This window comes from Trypanosoma rangeli (genome assembly GCF_003719475.1).
Source record: "Trypanosoma rangeli strain AM80 chromosome Unknown Tra_15.4_contig_00053, whole genome shotgun sequence".
NCBI classification, from domain to species: domain Eukaryota; phylum Euglenozoa; class Kinetoplastea; order Trypanosomatida; family Trypanosomatidae; genus Trypanosoma; species Trypanosoma rangeli.
Genome location: NW_021705800.1, coordinates 35,381 through 53,367, shown reverse-complemented (window position 1 = coordinate 53,367; position 17,987 = coordinate 35,381). Strand labels below are relative to the sequence as shown.

Sequence of the window (17,987 nt, the reverse complement as noted above, 5' to 3'; positions counted from 1 at the left end):
AATAGCCCTACTTCTCTCACGTAGTCGTTGTGTTTTTCCCCCTCCTTCTCTTCTGCTCAGGCTTACTTTCTTTGGTGTCTATTTATGTGTCGTGTTGTTGTTGTTCTTATTGTGTCCGTTGCTCTTTTCTCTCACCATTTATTCATTTGTTTTGTTTTGTTTTTTTTTTGCGCTCTGGGGGTTCTCCCCACTTTTTGTTGGGTTTTTGCTGCACAAAGTGAGGTCGGCGTGGGGGTGCGTAAACTGGCCGTTTCTTTTGAAATGTCGCAGCAGCAGCGGTCACTTCCGCAGGCGCCGTGGAGTTCGTTTGCCGCGGCGAGCAAACGTCCGAAGCAACCTCGGCAACCTGCACTCTCCGTGCGACCCGTGAACGTCGCCGCGCAGTCCATTGCGCAGACGACAAAAAAGAAATCTTTGTTTGAACTGGCGTACAAGGAAACATTGGCGCAGCTCGAACTGTTGGAGCAGAAACTTAGGCAACAGTCGCTTGTTTCCCTTCAGTTAGAACGCAATACACTGGAGTACTACTACACCAATACCATTTGCCTCGAGGGCCACGACGGCGAGGAGGTCCTACAGCAGAACGGTGGCTGGCATCATTATTATTTCACTAGTGCCGTTTCCAAGGCAAGACACGAGCGTCGAGAACGACGCGCACGTGAAGAGCAACAACTACAGGAGGAACGCCGAAAAGTGCAACTGCTTGAGCAGGATGTTCGCGATCACATTATTAATGGCACACTCGCAGAAGAACGGGATGCAGTGAAGCGGAGCGAGGATGAAAACGTTGAACTACAGCAGCAACTCACACAGAAGCTGGCGGAGGCTGCAGTCTGTAGCAAGAGTTTGCAAGATTATGAGGAGCGGCAGCGAGTGATGCAGCAGGAGCGTGCGGAGAGCATGCGGAGGATTCAGCGTTTGAAAGAGGAAAAACAGAAACAGATGGAGAATGTAGACGCCACGCGTTTGGTGCTTAGCAAGGAGCGTGAGGAACTAGAGGCGGCGCAGGCAGAGTTGAAAAGGAGAGAAAAGGTTGTGAGTGATCTAAGAGAAACGATTGCACGACTTTCACGAAAGCGAAGGCAGCGTGAATGAGTACGGATGGCTGTAAAGGTGGCCGTGCGCACAGAGACGCGGTTAGGGAGGCACCAGGGGAATGAAATTGCCTTAGTTGCAAGCGTCATTGTCCTTTCGTGTGTTCAGTATTTTCCTTTCCGAGATTCTTTTTCTCGCTCTGTGTGCCTGACTGTATTGGACCATTTTGTGTCCTCTGTCGTTTGTATACCGCTACTCGTGTTTTTTTTGTTTTTATGTTGCACCACTAGCGGCGCTGTGTGATTGTTTAGATGCACGGATAAATGTCTAGAATTGTTTTATTGTATTTTATGTTCTTTTTCACCCTTTCCTTTTCCTTTCTCTCTCTCTGTGTGTGTGCTTCAGTCATAACTTCTTCCTGATGCCATGTTTGTATGCGCTTTGGGTACTTGCTGAACTCCTGCAGCATCACCATCCTGTTTTTTTTGTTGTTTCTGATTCCTCTTTGCCTGTTGTCTTTGCCGCCTTCACCGCACGATGCATGCACGCATGGTTCTGTCGGGGGTGGTGATGCTGAAAAGCAAAGCGGAAGGGAAGGGGTGCAAAGTCCAGAGGAACTAAAAGAAGGGGCGCGTGCGCGAAAGAAAGAAAGAGATAGAAGGTGGGTGAATAATTTGATCCGTCATAAAAGAAAAAAACGAAGGGAAAACTGGGGAGGAGAAAGGGGCAAAAAAAAAAAACTCCAGGGCGCAGCGGGCGAGACGAGATAGAGAAGGAAACAGCTGAAGGAGCACAAAGACTCACGTGCCCGTCATTTGAGCCTCTTTGGGTCGTCGTCTCACCGGAACCTCAGGAACACAGGGGCGACCGGAAGAAGAAGTGGCAAAGAGAACAGTATTAAAGGGGCAGAGAGACGGAGGAAACGGTAAATGAGTGCGGAAACTATTCTGCAACAAATCGGCTCTGCATGTCGTGACGGGTGTCTTAGTGCGACAGCTATTGCAGACATTAAGGCGTACTTAACTTCGTCGTTTAAGCAGAGTAGCGGCAGCCAAGCACCATCGGCGAGTGCCACGAATACGGCTACGACGGCTCCGGGGCTGATTGGAACTGCTGCAACGAGCAGTTTTGGAGGTTTTTCTGCTACCACGCAGGAGCAAAAACAGCAACAGCAACAACCGTTAGCGCTATTAGGTTCTGTGGGTGATGCTCCTGTGGGACAGGTTGGCTCTTTTGAAATTGTTAACGAACATGTGGGAAGGGCTCGTGTCTTGCTCAGCCTCCTCGTACTTTGCGGAGAGCCTGAGAGGTTGGCCGGCGTCAACGAGACATTGGCCGCTGTTGCCTCAATCGCAGCTAGCAACATCGTTCAATTTATTAGGGCAGAAGTTTCCTCGTCCTCTCTTCTCATGTCAGGCCACAGCTCAGTTTCACCTGTTTTTTCCGCGCATGGAAAATCAAATCCTATTTTGCTCACCTCCCAGTGTTTACTGCTGCTCACACGCCATTTTCAGCTGCAGGAATCATTCATTAAGGAACTGTGCGGACTTTTGGAGTTCCTCATGGAGGAGGTGCGTCGGCACACACACACGGCGGTGACAAACATAGACTCTTTTCGCCAGCATCCTTCAACGGCGGGTATCTCTGCTGTGACATGGCTTTTAACGGTATCCCTTGTGAATAGTATGGCGGTGTGGAAACAGCTTCGTGACAACACTGGGCAATCCAAGGAAAACACTTTGCTTGCCACCAACATTGCCATTGAAGTAGAGGATTGGGTCAGGAAGCTACGTTCCAAGTTTGAGCATCCGCAGACATCGGGATCATTGTCATTTTCCGTCGCTGGGCACCGTAAAGGAGGGCAATCAAAGCCGTCCGCCCCACTTGACGCAGGGGTAAAGGCTGGTGGTGGGCAGTACTTCCGCTGGGTATCCATCGTGGAAGGGTATCTCAGCATAATTTTGCTGGGGGTGGGGGTATTCCTCTGTGGGAAGGGTGATGAGCGTGGTCTAGATAAGGCGGTGGAGGCGTTTCTGGGTGATCGCTGTCAATCCCCACATTCAGCGAACCGTGGCAAAGTCATGAAATACTTTGTTCGTTTAACTCCGTTGCCGAATTTGCTGGTGATTCCAGCTGAAAATATCTATATCATTCCTTACGATGTTATTGCTTACATGTTTGATGAAATGCTTTTCGCAATAAAACATGTGGCCGATAATGATGTACGCTCTTGTGTTAGATACTTGGAGTCCTTGCAGGCTGGCGCCGATGCACTTCAGGGCGACGAGGCTGGCTTTACTAACACGCCCTTTTCAACTGCGGCAGGTGGTGGTGGTGGGTTACAGCAGTACGGTGTAGAGAGGATGGCACAGGATCAACGAGAGCCGTTCTTTTCGGAGATGGCGCACATCCTCCAGGCCCTCACGGTGTGTCTGGAAAACCTTCCCTCCGATGTGTTGAACCCTGACATGGATGCTGACTGTGCAGTGACGTTTTTTATATTTAAAAACTGTGTTACGCACCTGCGTTCTGTTTTTCAGACACAACGACCAAATGTGATGTGGGAGTCGTATACTCTGAAGATTGTGACGAAGTTTATTGATGTATTGGCGATGATTGGGAGGAATCCACAGTACACAGAGCGTGTTGTGGCCCTGTTTGGTGAAATGCAGGTGGAATGCACGGAGCTGCAGTGGTCCTCGCTTGTCGGGCAGGCACAAGAATGTGCTGGCGTGAGTGGAGGAGTGTCATCGTTACTGTGGCTAGATGTGAATGGTTCCATGTCGGCACTAAAAAAACCCACAGGGGCTACTGCCTCACATCATCGTCAGTTCACACAGGAGTACCTCCTGGAAAAGCAACAGAAATTTATTGCCAGCATGTTTATATTGTTGCGCCAAATGGCAACGCACCCACTGCTTCAGGAGCAAGTGCGCTATGTTATCACGCTTGATACGGCTCTTAATTTTCTCTATGCCCCACGACTGTCGCAGCCCGTGCTTGGGAAGGTGCTTTCTATCATTGGCTCATTAATTACAAACCATGAGGAGGCCTCATGTGTGTGGACGCTGTTGGAGGAAAATCATCTGCTTCACTCTCTTACAGAGGGTGATGGTGGTGGTGGTGGTGGCGGTGCTGCAGTTGGCCGATGGAGGCAGAACAATACAGGCGATGTGAAACGCCGAGTAAATGGTGGCGCGGATGACAATACAGCTGTCACCGTGGAGGCACGATCGCTACTTGGTCACTGCCAGTACGAATGCCATCATGGAACTTACAGTATAACCATTGGGTTTCTCGATCTGATGATTGCTTTTTTCAAGTATCACGCACCTGGGATGGAACACCTACCCATGTATACGCTGGTTATACGTTTTATTGCCGAGGAAATATTTCGAGGCGTTCTTCGTCGCTTTTTTGTGTCTGTGGAGGAGCGATACACTGTGGCTGCACTAGCTGCTGCAGCACTGAATCGTGCCCTGACACTGCGTCTTGTTTTTACTGGGGACAAGAACATGGTTCCCTTTACAGTGGTCATGGCCTGCTCAAAAGCACCTGCGGATGTATTGGGTGAAGCGTTGCAAATTATTTCTGAGGCCGCCACAGCACCCAATGAATTGCTCAGTTATCAACGTGCAGCGGTGCGTCAGTGTCTTGCCTTGTTAAAAACCGCCATCACAGTAAAAGAGGAACAAGGTATAGACACCCTATTTACCTTCGATGCCAGAACCGCAAGTAACACCGAGCTTGCCGCCCAATTACTTCCACTGAGTGCCTGTGCGGACAGTCTTCTTGTCAGGAAGGCGCTTCAACTTCTTTTGTTGATTCCGCAACCTACGGTGAGCCAGGCAACACGTCATTGGTTTAGTCGGCCAGACGCCCTGGAGGTCGTTATCACACCATTTGTAACCGCGCTACGTCTGGATGCTGTCAGCAGCCCTATCATTCACGTCCCACCTGCACTTGCCGTGCTGGATCACGATGAGGTGCAGCTTCTGCTCCCCCATGCGGAAGTGGAGACCAAGTCGCTCATTTTAGATCTTCTTATTCAGAATGCACTGGCTCCTCAGACCTCCATCACCTCTTGGCTCTGTGGTTATCCACTGTACGGTTCCACCGAGGAGTTGTTGGCCGGCTACTGTCTCGAACCCATCATAGTGGGAGCGAATAGTCGCGAGGTTGAAGAGAGGCATCCACATATTGCAATTAAATATGTGAAGTTGGTGTATCTTCTTCGTGCCAATCCCTCTCTCAGCACTCCCAGTCTTCAACGCCTGATGAAACAGCGTGGACATGACGAGATGTTTTATGTTTTACAAACCCTGCGTCCGGATCAATGTTCCCCGCTCATATTGAACAAATACGCCTTTGTCATGAAACTGTTGGCGCTTGATGTCTTCAGTATTGGAACAAAGACACCTGAAGAATTACAGGTGTCTGTGCATTCGACACCCAATTCCAGTTTGGTGGAACTTCTCTTCTTGCTGTTGCATGTCTCACCACAGTTGATGCCATTGAAGTTGAATGGATTTGCTTCACCCAGTGTCATTGATACCCATGAAAGAGGCATTGCGGTGGACTTCGCACAGTGGCCATCCTTCTGTTTAAAGTCTCTTCCATTGTTCCCAACGAACTGTGTGGCTCCTGGTGGGGCAGAAGGTTACATCTTCCGCGCCAATGATGACACCCCGCAGTACTCGATTCCACTGATTTATGAGGCGTTTCAGAGGGAGAGTCAGATGAATAGCAAACGAGCTCTCTCTGCGAAGGAAATTCGGGAGCGACTTAGCGTCTTTGTCCGAGCCAACGAATGTCTCGCTGCGTTTGCAGGCGGTGTACAATTCATCGAGGTTGGTGCACTCTGGCGAATGTTTCAGTCACCGTACTGGACAATATTCAACAAGAACGTATTGTGTACTTGGCGCACTGCATGTTGGAGAGTGTTCAACTGACTTCTTCGCTGACAGTGGCAGCCCAGGAACAAATTGTGTATCAGCTCAGCCAGACTCTTTCAACACTTATGGCGCAGCTTAAACGTCAGGCGGTACTCAATAAGGAGGGTGCCCTTGTTCGTGTTCCGCAAAACGGCGCACAGGGGTCCATGTTAGCGGGTGGATTAAACATTGGAAACGAAACAATCATGGATAGAAGCGTTAATGTCTCGCGACGCATACAGCACGACACAGCTGATATTCCACAAATCTTCGCACTTTCGCAAACAGCACAGAAGAGCCTTACGGATACTACCGAAGTGCATTCACGTGCTGTCAAGAGAGATGCTTCTGGAGCTCTTATTGTGAGTAATCAAGATGTTACAGATATGCTTGGTCATTCTTTGATTGATTTGGAGAGTTTGCAGTTGCTGAAAACGCTTGTACTAACAACTGTACGGTGGGGTCCACGTGTGGGCATGACACGACAGCATTTCTACAGTGCTATTATGGCTTTCCTTGGGACCCCTGGTGTCTCCGTAGATGATAACACGCTTCAACGCCACCACAGGGCACTATTTGATGTTCTTGTACAGGATATAGCCAGCGCATCATCGGATGGGAACAAATTGGCGGCCTTAGCGCTGCTTGGTCAGTTACTGCATTTCTCTCCACAGCTTTGTGAAATGCTGTGCATATCATCCACTGGTGATGGTACGAACCCACAATTGATGACATGCATAACAAGTGCATTTCAGGCAATCGATGAATCGATTTCCGCATTTCTCGCTCATGGCGGGACGGAAGTTGCCTCTATTTTGTGGCTTGCACAAATTGTCTTTGACCTCCTGATGATTATTTCTCAGCAGCACGCCGTCCAACTTATTCAAATCAATGCGCTCTCACGCTGTATTGCCATGAAGGTATGGAGGACGAGCGCACGAATTGTATTGGGGCACACGAGCAGCCATGGTGGGACTGATGCGTATGGGTCTGAAAACATTGAGGTGTACAGGGAGGTCATTAAAAGTGTTTTTTTGTATACCATACGTTGGTTTAATGGGGTTTTGTCCGCTTTGGACAACTCCGAGGCGGCGCTTATGCCGATTGCCGAGTTTGTGCGCACCAATCAGCTTCTGTTTCAAAGTGTGTTGGGTTCTCCTTATTTGGATGTTCACAGGCAGTATGTGGACCCGCTGACGCTAGGCCTCTTTGTTGAAATTGGTGGAATGCTCTACCGTCTCTCCTGCTCACCACTTGTAGATGAGTGTCGTGCGCTGGTTCACCTATTTGCGCTTACCGACCTTCTCGCCCTTCTTACGAAGAGTGAGTTTGTCGAAAGTCCCATTTTTGTGACTGACACCGCAACAACACTTATGTCAGTGGCATCGCCACTCGGCGTCGGTCAGACGGCTTCCCTTCCTTCGCCAACTCAACGCCAACAGATATCGATCGCAGTACAAAACATTTTGAGGTTTCTGTTGCGAGCAGAAAACCTGAGTGCACTTTTTGCAGCGTGGGGAGAGAATGGATTTGCTGCGACGAATGCAGATGGTACAGGTAGAGAGGAGCATGCACCACGTCTTTGCGATGACTCACAGAGCAAGGAACTCATGGTAACCATAACGAAGCAGGTGGTGGTTACTATGGAGAACGCCTATTATAGTGGAGTGGTGCAGGCGGTGCATTTTATACCCCACATTGTCTCACTTCACTCCCTTGTTCTCTTTTTACACGCGTTTCTGCTATTGGATCGGGCGGCACACGTAAGAGACGCGAGGAGCCAGTGGGGTCCTATTGTGCACGCTCTGGAAGAGGCTCAACGCGTTGTGAATCTATGGAAAGCCTTTCACTCAGATTACATCAAAGGTGTAAGGGTCAGTCAGGCGAGCGACGGGCGGTGGAGCGTTGCCGCACCCTCTATCAGCAATCGATCCATTTACCCATCCATCTCGGCACGGCCACAGGATGATGGTCACTCCACAAACATTTATCAACAACTCCTGGACACCCCACCACAAATAAGTCTGAAGCGGGTAACAGATTCTTCAGTGGATGGGAGCTTCACAAACCAGATCTCTACGGTCACTCTTGGAGATGTTGGTAGTGGGAGAATGCCGCTTGGTAAGATGGGGGATGCCGGCTCTCTGGCGCTTGATGCAGTCACATTTCCCCCAGCTGCTGGCGATGTCTCTATTGGTGCCTTGGTGGAGCCCACGCGTCGCAGTGAGATGGTGCAGAGCGACGAGGTGTGGGGCGCGTTTCCTGCGCGCGACGAGGTCTTGAGCATGGAGTCTTTTCTGCGTCAGGTGAAGGTGGCGATTTCCAACGCCCTGCGTGTGGCTTCACACACATAGACGAGGGAGCAAGTAACAGGGGTATCAACAGGAAGGAATAAAGGCAAGGACGGAAAAGCGAGAAGGAAAGAAAAGTTAAGAAGAGGAACCAACGAATAGATGATGTGAAATAGAAGGAGAATGTATGGGGCCAGAGGCAGGAAGAGCAAAAAAAAAAAGAAATGGTTCCGAGGCGGGCAGTCAGGTAGGAAGCGGAGGAGGCATTGAGAATTTCCAAAAAAAAAAAAAGAGGGGGAGGCACTTGGGGGCCACTAAGTTAAATATAAGTAATCTCATACGGATAATAACAGTAGAAACACAACAAAACATAGAAAAACAGAAGCCTGCTTGCCTTTTTTGTTGTTATTTCTTATTATTATTATTATGAAATAAGGGCCCCACTGTATAAGCACCTCCTTCTGTTGTATTCTTGTAGTTTGTTTTCTCTCTCATCCTCTTGCAGGCGTGGCGTGATGGCCCCTGTGGAGGGTGTGTCCTTTCCTTTTTTTTCCTTCATTCACACGTATTACTGCCATGACCACCATTATCATTTATGTCTGTTTTTTTTTGTTTTACCGCCGGGCATCCGCCAGATGCCGGTTGCAACTATTTTACTTCAACCACAGTTATTGTTTGTTTTGCTATTCTTTTTTTTGTTTGCTTGGGCTTTGGGGGGTGGGGGGGTCACGACTGCCCTTCTGCAGGTGATTACACTCGAAACACACACCTGCTCGGAAGTAGGGAGTGCAGTCACAGAGTGCCTTCAGTTGCCATCATTCTAGTGTCTTCTCACACGCCAGTGAAGAAGAAATAATAACAAGCAAAGAAGGACAAAAACAATGAATCCTGCCACGCAAGATGCCATCGAGACATTGCGGCAGCTTCAGAAGCTCTCTAGAGAACTCCAACCGGTGAAGACGGCTTTGGCGGCACTAGTCAAACGTGAGCAGACAAATCCAAACCCTTTAGCAGCAGCTGGATCGCTGGATAAAATTGCGTCACGTGTGCTTAATGTTTTTCGAAAGTACAGTGCCTTCTTTGATCGGGCATCCTTACTCTTGGAGCATGAGCTGCCTCGTCTGCAGTGTATGACGCCGCTTCTAGGGATCAAAGAGGAGGATGAAAAGAGGTCCACCTCTAACGTCCCAAAGAAAGATGATGATGTTGCACATGATGCGTTTCGTTACGTTTGCTCACCAACGATGCCGCATATATTAAACAGGGCGAACTATTATATAGTGTGTAGGATGTTGCGTCTGCGCATGGAGATGGTTGACTACCTCATCGCCACAGACCGCCATCAGCTTGCGCGTCACGTTGCGGACGCCTACGGACTACCACTGTTTTGGTTTCCAACGCTTATATCACTATTACTTCCTCCGCTTCCGCCAATTCATGGCGGAAGTATCAGCGGCGCCAACACCAACGACAGCGCTAACGTCAATAATAATTTATATGATAATCAGGGTAGGAAGTTGCAATCCCTGCATACCTTTACTTTTCTCACAGCGAGCCCGTCACATTCCCAACAAGAGGAGCAGGGTGCAGCCTCCACTACGGTGGCGCCAGAGCACATTGCCATTCAGTGTATTGAAGCACGACATTCCGTCACTGAGGCCATCGCGTACTGTGAGGAGCGACTTTTACCTGCAGCGGAGCGCATTGATGACAAGCGACGGCAAAAAGTTTTGGCGATGTTGCATGATCTTTTGGTGGAACTCCATGCTACAAGGCTGTTACAAATTTTCCGAGATGGAACAACCCCCGAACAGGCTGTTCTTCAATACATTGTAGCCCACCTTGTGCCACATGCATCACGGAGGTCAGCTTTTGTGCAAGCCATTATCAGTGCTGCAACACCGCAGAATGAGCCCTACAGCTCTTCAGGAATAAATGCAGAGAAACCTTCGACAAGTGGCTGTGAAGAGCGTTGTGCGGCGATGTCAAAAGCAAAAAGTTTGCTGTCAAAGAAGAACGAAGAGTCAGCACGTCTTGTGGCCTGTATGATGTCTGTAGAAGGCTACCACAAGCTTGCTGTGTCGTTTCACAAAGTGGCAATATTACTTGGATCCCAACTTCTCTCGGTCAGTGAAGCCCTTGGAAGGTTTCAAGGTAAAGAAGGAGGGAGTGACGAAACGGGACGTGATTGGACGCACCCGCTACCGGATCTTGTGACGCGCGTGGTGGCAACAGCTATATTTTTGAAAGACGAGTACTTTGATCGCATGGTACTGGAACGACGTGCCGCCGTCTCTCCACTCGACCCGCCTATTCTTAAAACTCACCTAAACACGCAATCTGGTTCTGTCGCATTTGATCAATCGATGATGACTCTGGTGGAAGAGACGCTTCGTAGTACCCTCATTTCGGTTCGAGGTAATGAAGACACCGGTACAGTGCCACTGACAGCGCAAGAACTTCTTGAAGCGGAGGAACGCTGGAGCAACGATGTACTCTTTATCAAACGCCCCACACGCTTTTACTGCTACCTGACAAAGGAATGCCTTGATGGTGGGACAGGTGGAAACTACCCAATTGCACTTCCGAATGGAACTGTTCTGTCTAAGCTGGCTGTCATACAGTGTTGTATGAAGAAAAACAGTGAAGGTGATCGTTCTCAGAATTTCGTGGTGTGTCCACGCACAAAGGAAGAGTTTTATTTTTCATCGTTGAGACGTATATTTGTCACATGAGTATGTATGTAGGGGGAGAAACGTCAATATGCCGGTTGTGTGGTATTTCTCCTCGTCATTGTCTTTGCTAGAAGGGTGGGGGGGGTGGAGGGAGAAAGTCAAGGGTAAAAAAAAAGTGAACAAAAGAAGGGGTGGGGGGCCGTATGAATGCTTGCATGTCGCTCTGTCTGCTCCGTTATTCTCCGCTTATCCTCGCCTGAGAGTGTTTTTTTTCTTCTTTCTTTTTTCTTTCTTTTTTTTTGATTTTGGTGCATCCATTGCGTTTCATCTCCGCCACGTTTCTGGTTACTGCCCTTCCGTCCCACTTGTTTTTTTTTGATTTTATTTCTGATCTCACTGATATTTATTTCTCTTTTCATTTACTGGCGTGTTTCTATCTCGCTACGAACAGGTCAGCGTGGCTTTGTGTGATGTTGTTGTCTTCTTTCAGCGTGGGAGACGGGTATGCGTTGGTGCGCTCTCAACATAAACTCAACACGACATTTCCCGCTTTTGTTGCCTTTCATATATATTTTTTTGTTTGTGTGTTGCAGCTTTTTGCTTTTTTTTTGTTATTCCTGCTATTTTTGGTGTGTCTGTATTTTCCCTTTACTTCTTCTGTCCACAATGGCGGTGGTTTCCGTAGTGGGGGACGGGGTTTTGTTTGCTGGTGCGCACTTCACACTTTTGCTGGGTAGCGGAGATTTTGCCGTGTGTCTTAGGGTGGCTGCAGCCGTTGCGAAGGGCAGACAGGAACGCAGGGAGAGGGGGAAAAAAGGGGGAGAGATAAAAGTGGGTGGGACATCGTCTTACTGTTCATGGCTATTTGGGAAAGGCAACGATGATTGAGAACAATATGTACCGTGGTGGTTGCATGGTGTTGCTTCAGGCACTTCTCACACAGGCTTGTCGCACGATTCTTGCCTTTTGTGTTGTCACCAACAACAGCACCTCCCTCAACTTACGTCTGGTTGCCATGGCGAGTTCGTATGTGGCAACCTCCGAGGCGGCATCTCTCATTGAGAACATGGGCAAACATGTGCTTCTCACGGCGGTGCACTTCCTCTACTGTGAGCACCATCCTCATAGAGCTTGCCAGCATTATCATGGAGAGATTGCCGCTGCCGTTGGAGCGGTTTTACAAAACTCTTCCCTGCGTTCGAGCATCATCGCCGCGTTGACGGAATTCATTACGCGGAAATGGAAAAAAGACGAGGACTCAATTGCTCCCCTGCTTCGGTGTGCCTTGTCGGCTGGTCCTATAGAGTACCTCACGACTCACTCCGCTTCCGAGTCGCTGAAAGCTCCCTTGATGCTTCTACTGCAGGTGTTTCCTGAGTTGGCAAGGAGTGGAGCATCGGCCGAAGTCGCCTGTGGCTGTCCTCATCAGTGGTTCAGAGAGACTTTGCCGTTTGCTTTGTTGACTATGTCGATGGAGCAACATGCCCGGACGTGGCGGCGGACGTCACTTCTGCTGATGGCATTTGTGCGCTGGCAGCAGCGTCATGGCATGCACTTGTTGCGAGGCCTTGCCTCCTACACCACATCGCCGCCCAAAGAAAGTGCCACACAAGTCCCAAGCACGGTCTCTAGTGAACACGCGGAGTGGCCCGCGGCTCTGCAACTGCAAGACGCAGCACTGAAACAAGCCCCAACATGTGGTGGTAGCAGAAATATGAACACCAACATTAACAAGAGCTGCAGCGGCAGCAGCCTTGCCTTAACTCAAAACTTTGAAAAAGTTTTTGTGGAAGCAAACACAATAGGGCAAGCAGTAGTACCACGCACTGAGGCTTCTCCAGTGAAGAGTAAGCTTGATGCTGCGACAATCACTGATGCGCATGCCAGTGCGAAATTACTTAGATCTTTGTTTTTAGAATGTGACAAGTTGACGTCGTTACGCCTTAAGCGTCAGACGTTTCAGATTTGGCGCGATGTACGCCTTGTGGAGCGTTGTAATCTCAAGCGTATTATTTTCCAATCTATGTGGCGAAGAAAACAATTATGTTGGGTGCAGTGGAGGCACAGAATGGAATGTCGTCGCATTGCCAACAGGAAAAAATGTGCGACAGAGCAGTGTCACAACCTTATTGAGAGAAAAAGAGAACGTCTCCGTCAACAAGCTTGGAGGTGCTGGAAGGCATCCTTCTTAGTGAGGCAGTTTCGTATACATACATCTGGACGCCGTTTCTTTGGTGTGTGGCGTTGTGCCTACATCTTTGCTATTCACGTGCAGGGGAAAGCTCTGCCACTGATTGCGAAGCGTGCCCTCGCCTTACGGTGTCTGGAGCGCTGGCGGGAGGTGTACCTAGGTCATGTGGCGGATCGTATGCTTATGCAGCGCTCATTTCTTCACATTAAAAATTATCTTAGGCGCCGATTGGAGGGTCGTCAGCTTGATGAGATTGCCAGGGCGCATGCAAGACGATTTCTGCAACAAAGTTGTTTGAATCAGTGGCGCAAAATGTATCGACTTTTTCTTATGTATTCTCAATTTACTCAAGCCTTGGGGCGGCGCCTTCTTTATCACACTCTGTTAATTTGGCGTCGTCATTGGGTGCGAAAGATAGGTGGAATTGGTCGCATGCAAACGTACCTTGCGATAAAACAGCGGCGGCGCATTGTATACACCTTTACCCATTGGAAGCGTAAGACACACCTGAAGCAGCTTCATCAGCAGCTGGTTTTCAACCGGCTGCGAAGGACATGTCACGTGCTATGGAATCGATGGGTGCAGCGCGTACTATTTCATCAAGGAATAGAAAAGGATCGTGTTGCTTTGGCTGTATTCATGCATCACCGTTTTCTACTATTTGGTACATGGCGCCTGTGGCGGTGGCGTTGTGTCCGGCGTGAAGAGAATCGCTGTGCCATGGACAAGGCTGCATTGATATTGCAAGCAAAGGTCATGCATGAAAATCAGCTGCTGGCGTCAGCGTGGTATAGATGGAAGGGGAAGAGTCACTTGATGCGGCAGCGATGTCCTGTTGGTGGTTTTGTTCCTTCTAGTTTGAACACGTATCTTGGCGTTAATCGTAGCTTTCCTCGCGCTAACATGTCGACAATCAGTTCCCCATCTCGTCGCACAGGAAATATTCAGGGTTTTTCCGTATCTTTTGCGGAACCGCGTTTAACCCCACCTCGAAGGGATCCCTTGGCCGCACTGCGGGCGGAACGAGTGTTGCTGCAAGGTATTGAGTCCCCGCGGTGGCAGTCGAAGGCTCAGTCGCGCTTGTTTGATGCTAGCCGAAGTGAAATCAGTGTCTGGAATAGCCCGGAGCCGTGGAGACGATGTAAGGAAGAAGCGAGGACTATCATTATGATGCCATCTGATGTCGAGGACGACAACTCCCCGTCAGCTGAGAGCAGCCATGTATTGCTGTGAGGAACGGAGACGCCACTGCAAGAGAAACTGTGCGGATTGAAGACAAAAAAAATCAAGAAGAAAAAAAGTTGGGGGGTGCAGGTTGCTTTTTCTCTTTGTTAGACTACACTTAAATTTAAACTTTCACTCAATAAAGTAGTGGGAGTAGAGGGAGGGGAAGGTTTCTGATGTCTTTTTTTTCTTTTTTACTCCGCATTTTTTTCTGCAACCGCTTGTTATGCATGTTTTGTATTTGTTTCCTCGTTGTTTCCTTTTCTCCCCTATTCTTTGTATGTGCAAACACTATGGCACTCCCCTGCTTCTATGCCCATGATGTTTGTGTGTGTGTGTGTGTGTTTTATTATTATGTGGGTGGGTCCACCTCCGCATGTTGTGCAACTATGGCGAACGGATGCATGCATTTATGTGCCGTCTTCTCTTTGTTGTGGTTCCTCCCCTTTGGTTTTTTGTGGCGCTGCAACCCTTCCACGGTTACAGATTTTTGGCTTCGTTTATAACGTTGTTGTTGTTATTAGTATTTTGGTCGTTTCTCTTCTTGTGCTCTGTCGTTTATTCGTTCGCTTGCTAGTGTAGGTGCCGTACGCATTGCAGGAAAGGTGGCAACTTCATTACAAAAACCTAACCCTACCCACATCCGCGCAGGATCGACACCTCACACGAGCCTGTGTGTGTGTGTGTGTGGTTTTCCCACAGCCGTACCCGCACACACACAAAAAGAAAAAAAAACGCAAGCACAAACACGCGAGAACGGGGGCTTTGTTTAGTCTGCAAAGAAAGGAGGGGGGACAAACAAAAAAGAAGATTTTGTTGTTATTTTGACTCCTTTATTTTTGTATATTACTCTGCGCACCCGCGTCAACACACATCGAGGAAGTGCTTCTCACACACAGTATTAATAGTTGTACGCACGCGTACGGAGGCTGTGAGGAGGGGAAATCAGGTCACCCTTATCTCAACGTCATAGCCATCTTCTTTATTCATATTGTTGCTACTATTGATATTATTATTTATATATACAGCATAGAGAACTTTTCTTTTTTGTTTTTGTTTTGGGACTTTTTTTTTTTACGATCATCATACGCGATTCGATTGCCACTTGCTCGGTTTGGTGCACGGCACCACACTTACTTAATCGCATGCGTCGTTGTGTAAGCGTGGCCGCGACAACGCCAACGGCTGCCATCGTCACCGCGTGGCGAGACACCGCCCCGGTGATGGGGGCGTTGGCAACCTGGCAGTCCGCATACTTTCACTCGTCGAAGTTTATTGGGCGGAAGTCGGGCAGGTCAAAGAAACTGGGTGCTGGCGCCTCTACCAGCAGCACGACAACCGCGGCATCATTGCCTGTGCCTTCATCCATCACCGCCACTGCGGCCGCAGATGGGGGAGCATTGGGAAGCCGCATGGAAGCTGCAGGAGGAGATGGGCCAGTTGGCGAAGCAAGGACAAGAGAGCATAATGTCGCCGTTCCAGCTGCTTCCGCTTCTGCTGGCGTCTCCTCTTCCACTACCCCCGTTGATCCATCTGCTTCCACCACCAAAAAAGGTAATAATGATAATAATACCAGAAACGCCTCGTCCGCGGTGTCCGCACACTTGGTGTCAGGGAAGGGAGGTGCCCAGCGGATGAAAAAAACACGGGTGCCTCACCAACGTGACTCCATGCAAAAGCTGACAGACAGTGCTGCGTCGCCTGAGCAAGAGGAGGATGCAATGCCTTTCAGAAAACAGGAATCAACGAATTTGAGCCGTTCGGTGACTCATGGTGATGTTTCTGTGGAGCTTGAAGAGGATGTGGTAGTAGAGCGTGCAAGCATTACGAAACTGTTCATGCTATCGGACTCTGTAGCCTCTATCTTTTGTGCCCTGCCGCAGAATCAGCGCTCCATTGATAACTACCTCAGGGAGGTAGATCAGGCGGTGCTTCCGCCCTTGACACCAGAGCACAGAGTAGATGAGATTGGCAATCTGTTTCACAGAGATGGCAACTATGCCGGTTCGAATAACGAGGTAGTGGCACGGCGCGAGATTGCAGAGCGTGTTCTTTCCGAGGAGCGGGCGAATCACACACTGTGTATTCACGTTCGGGACATGGATCAGCTGGTTCCACCACCCCACTTGCTGCTTGAGAGTGCAACGAAGACGCCATCAAAGACGTCATTAACGGGAGGGGCGCGCCGTCGAAAGGTATCAAGAGTAGAAAAAAAGTCGGGCGTCGTACGCACCACAACCTTGACGCCTATTGAACGCCTTTTGGCGCTTCATGAGTGGCAAATTAAGGCGTTACAAAAGGCACGTGAGTCTCAAGAACGGTTTAAGGTTCCGGAGGACTACCACGCCATTACGCGAGTCCGATTTCATGATCCACCGAAGGCAGATTTGACGGTGGTGCAGGGTAGCGGATGTGCCAAGACAGTCGCGGATGTTATTGCGACTATGGATGGAAAGCTGAATAGTGATATGAATGCAGAAGACAATAAAGACGATGAAATATTTAATCAAAAGCAAGCCGTATATGATGAAAATGGAACCACGTTGCTTTCCAAGCCATTTGCGTTCAAGCCACTCTTGTCAGTGGTGGCGAGTTGCATTCCACGTCGTGAACCCACCCTTGGGTCACGGTGTGAAGAGGAAGTGTTTTTTAGCTCTAGATCCCCCTCGACCAATATGGCAGCCACCACTGCAATGGCAAAGACACGGAAGACAAAGAAGATAAAAGGGGCTGACGCCGCTACAACGAAAATAGCCGGTGCTGCCAAAATGGGAGAGGAGTTGCTGGGTCGCCGCGTGCCACCAATGCCGCGTTTTACGACACGTGTGACAGTATTGGTGGAACACGACGAATTGGAACCGATGGATTTACTCTCGATGGCAGAGAGGATCACAACACGGAAGGACGATGTTGAGGGTAGGACGTCGGCATCATCACGCAAGAAGCGTGTGCCCCGCATTTACTGCCACATAGCCGATGGAGGGGAGTACTAAAACGACGTGGATGAATGGCAGGAAAGAGAGGAAGATTGCGTTAATTGCGGTCACAGACGACAAGATAGAAAAATAAAAAAGCGGGAACAGTAGGGGAGGGAAGTTCATGGATATGTATCTTGGCCTTAGGTTGGGTGTATTACAAAGACAGTACGGAAATTATCTAATCATCCACAAGGGTGATTAGACGCCATTGTCGCTGATGTTTGTGCCTCTTTGGTTTACTTCGTTGGATATGTCTGTGAGTGTGCATGACATGCACGTGTGTGTATGCTTTTTTCAATTAAGGAACGACGTTGTGCTTGATTTTACGGTCACCCGCCACACTGTGATGTTCAGTAAAAGAGCGAGTGAGTGAGTGAGTGTGTGTGTGTGTGTGTGTATGTATGTGAACGTCTTTTAACCACGCACACACAGAAGTTTGGAGCAGGAAGCCTGAATAAAATGGAAAGCGACAGAAAAAGAAGAGGGCGGCAACTATGAAAGGAAGAAGATTAAGCAGCACAGTAAGAAGGAAAGAAGTTGTGTGTGTGGAGTGAAGCAACGAAGGCAAAATAATAATAAAAATACGCGAGGAAGAGGGAGAAAAGAAGGGGGTGGATAAATTTATTTATTTATTTTTTGCGTTTGCCTGTGCACAGTGC

The 17,987-nt window shown here is 49.0% G+C and overlaps 6 protein-coding genes across 6 annotated transcripts, besides 9 other annotated features; all 6 read left to right on the top strand.

The window, feature by feature from the left end:
• Positions 1-137: 137 nt before the first annotated feature.
• Positions 138-169: a sequence feature (A-rich).
• Positions 170-261: 92 nt separating this feature from the next.
• Positions 262-1,095, top strand: TraAM80_02377 (uncharacterized protein; the record flags this gene model as incomplete). The annotated part of the gene is made up of 1 exon (XM_029379381.1): positions 262-1,095. The coding sequence occupies one exon, from the start codon at positions 262-264 to the stop codon at positions 1,093-1,095; it is 834 nt and encodes a 277-aa protein (XP_029240712.1).
• Positions 1,096-1,964: 869 nt separating this feature from the next.
• Positions 1,965-5,987, top strand: TraAM80_02376 (uncharacterized protein; the record flags this gene model as incomplete). The annotated part of the gene is made up of 1 exon (XM_029379380.1): positions 1,965-5,987. The coding sequence occupies one exon, from the start codon at positions 1,965-1,967 to the stop codon at positions 5,985-5,987; it is 4,023 nt and encodes a 1,340-aa protein (XP_029240711.1).
• A 68-nt stretch (positions 5,988-6,055) lies between these two features.
• Positions 6,056-8,323, top strand: TraAM80_02375 (uncharacterized protein; the record flags this gene model as incomplete). Its single annotated transcript, XM_029379379.1, has 1 exon — positions 6,056-8,323. One exon carries the CDS (start codon positions 6,056-6,058, stop codon positions 8,321-8,323), a length of 2,268 nt encoding a protein of 755 aa, XP_029240710.1.
• Positions 8,324-8,352: 29 nt separating this feature from the next.
• Positions 8,353-8,395: a microsatellite.
• A 261-nt stretch (positions 8,396-8,656) lies between these two features.
• Positions 8,657-8,688: a microsatellite.
• Positions 8,689-9,141: 453 nt separating this feature from the next.
• Positions 9,142-10,995, top strand: TraAM80_02374 (uncharacterized protein; the record flags this gene model as incomplete). Its single annotated transcript, XM_029379378.1, has 1 exon — positions 9,142-10,995. The coding sequence occupies one exon, from the start codon at positions 9,142-9,144 to the stop codon at positions 10,993-10,995; it is 1,854 nt and encodes a 617-aa protein (XP_029240709.1).
• Positions 10,996-11,200: 205 nt separating this feature from the next.
• Positions 11,201-11,242: a sequence feature (A-rich).
• Positions 11,243-11,815: 573 nt separating this feature from the next.
• On the top strand, positions 11,816-14,359 carry TraAM80_02373 (uncharacterized protein; the record flags this gene model as incomplete). The annotated part of the gene is made up of 1 exon (XM_029379377.1): positions 11,816-14,359. The coding sequence occupies one exon, from the start codon at positions 11,816-11,818 to the stop codon at positions 14,357-14,359; it is 2,544 nt and encodes an 847-aa protein (XP_029240708.1).
• A 313-nt stretch (positions 14,360-14,672) lies between these two features.
• Positions 14,673-14,695: a microsatellite.
• Positions 14,696-15,022: 327 nt separating this feature from the next.
• Positions 15,023-15,040: a microsatellite.
• A 21-nt stretch (positions 15,041-15,061) lies between these two features.
• Positions 15,062-15,100: a microsatellite.
• Positions 15,101-15,388: 288 nt separating this feature from the next.
• Positions 15,389-15,426: a sequence feature (A-rich).
• A 69-nt stretch (positions 15,427-15,495) lies between these two features.
• Positions 15,496-17,343, top strand: TraAM80_02372 (uncharacterized protein; the record flags this gene model as incomplete). The annotated part of the gene is made up of 1 exon (XM_029379376.1): positions 15,496-17,343. The coding sequence occupies one exon, from the start codon at positions 15,496-15,498 to the stop codon at positions 17,341-17,343; it is 1,848 nt and encodes a 615-aa protein (XP_029240707.1).
• Positions 17,344-17,687: 344 nt separating this feature from the next.
• Positions 17,688-17,734: a microsatellite.
• Between the last annotated feature and the right edge of the window lie 253 nt (positions 17,735-17,987).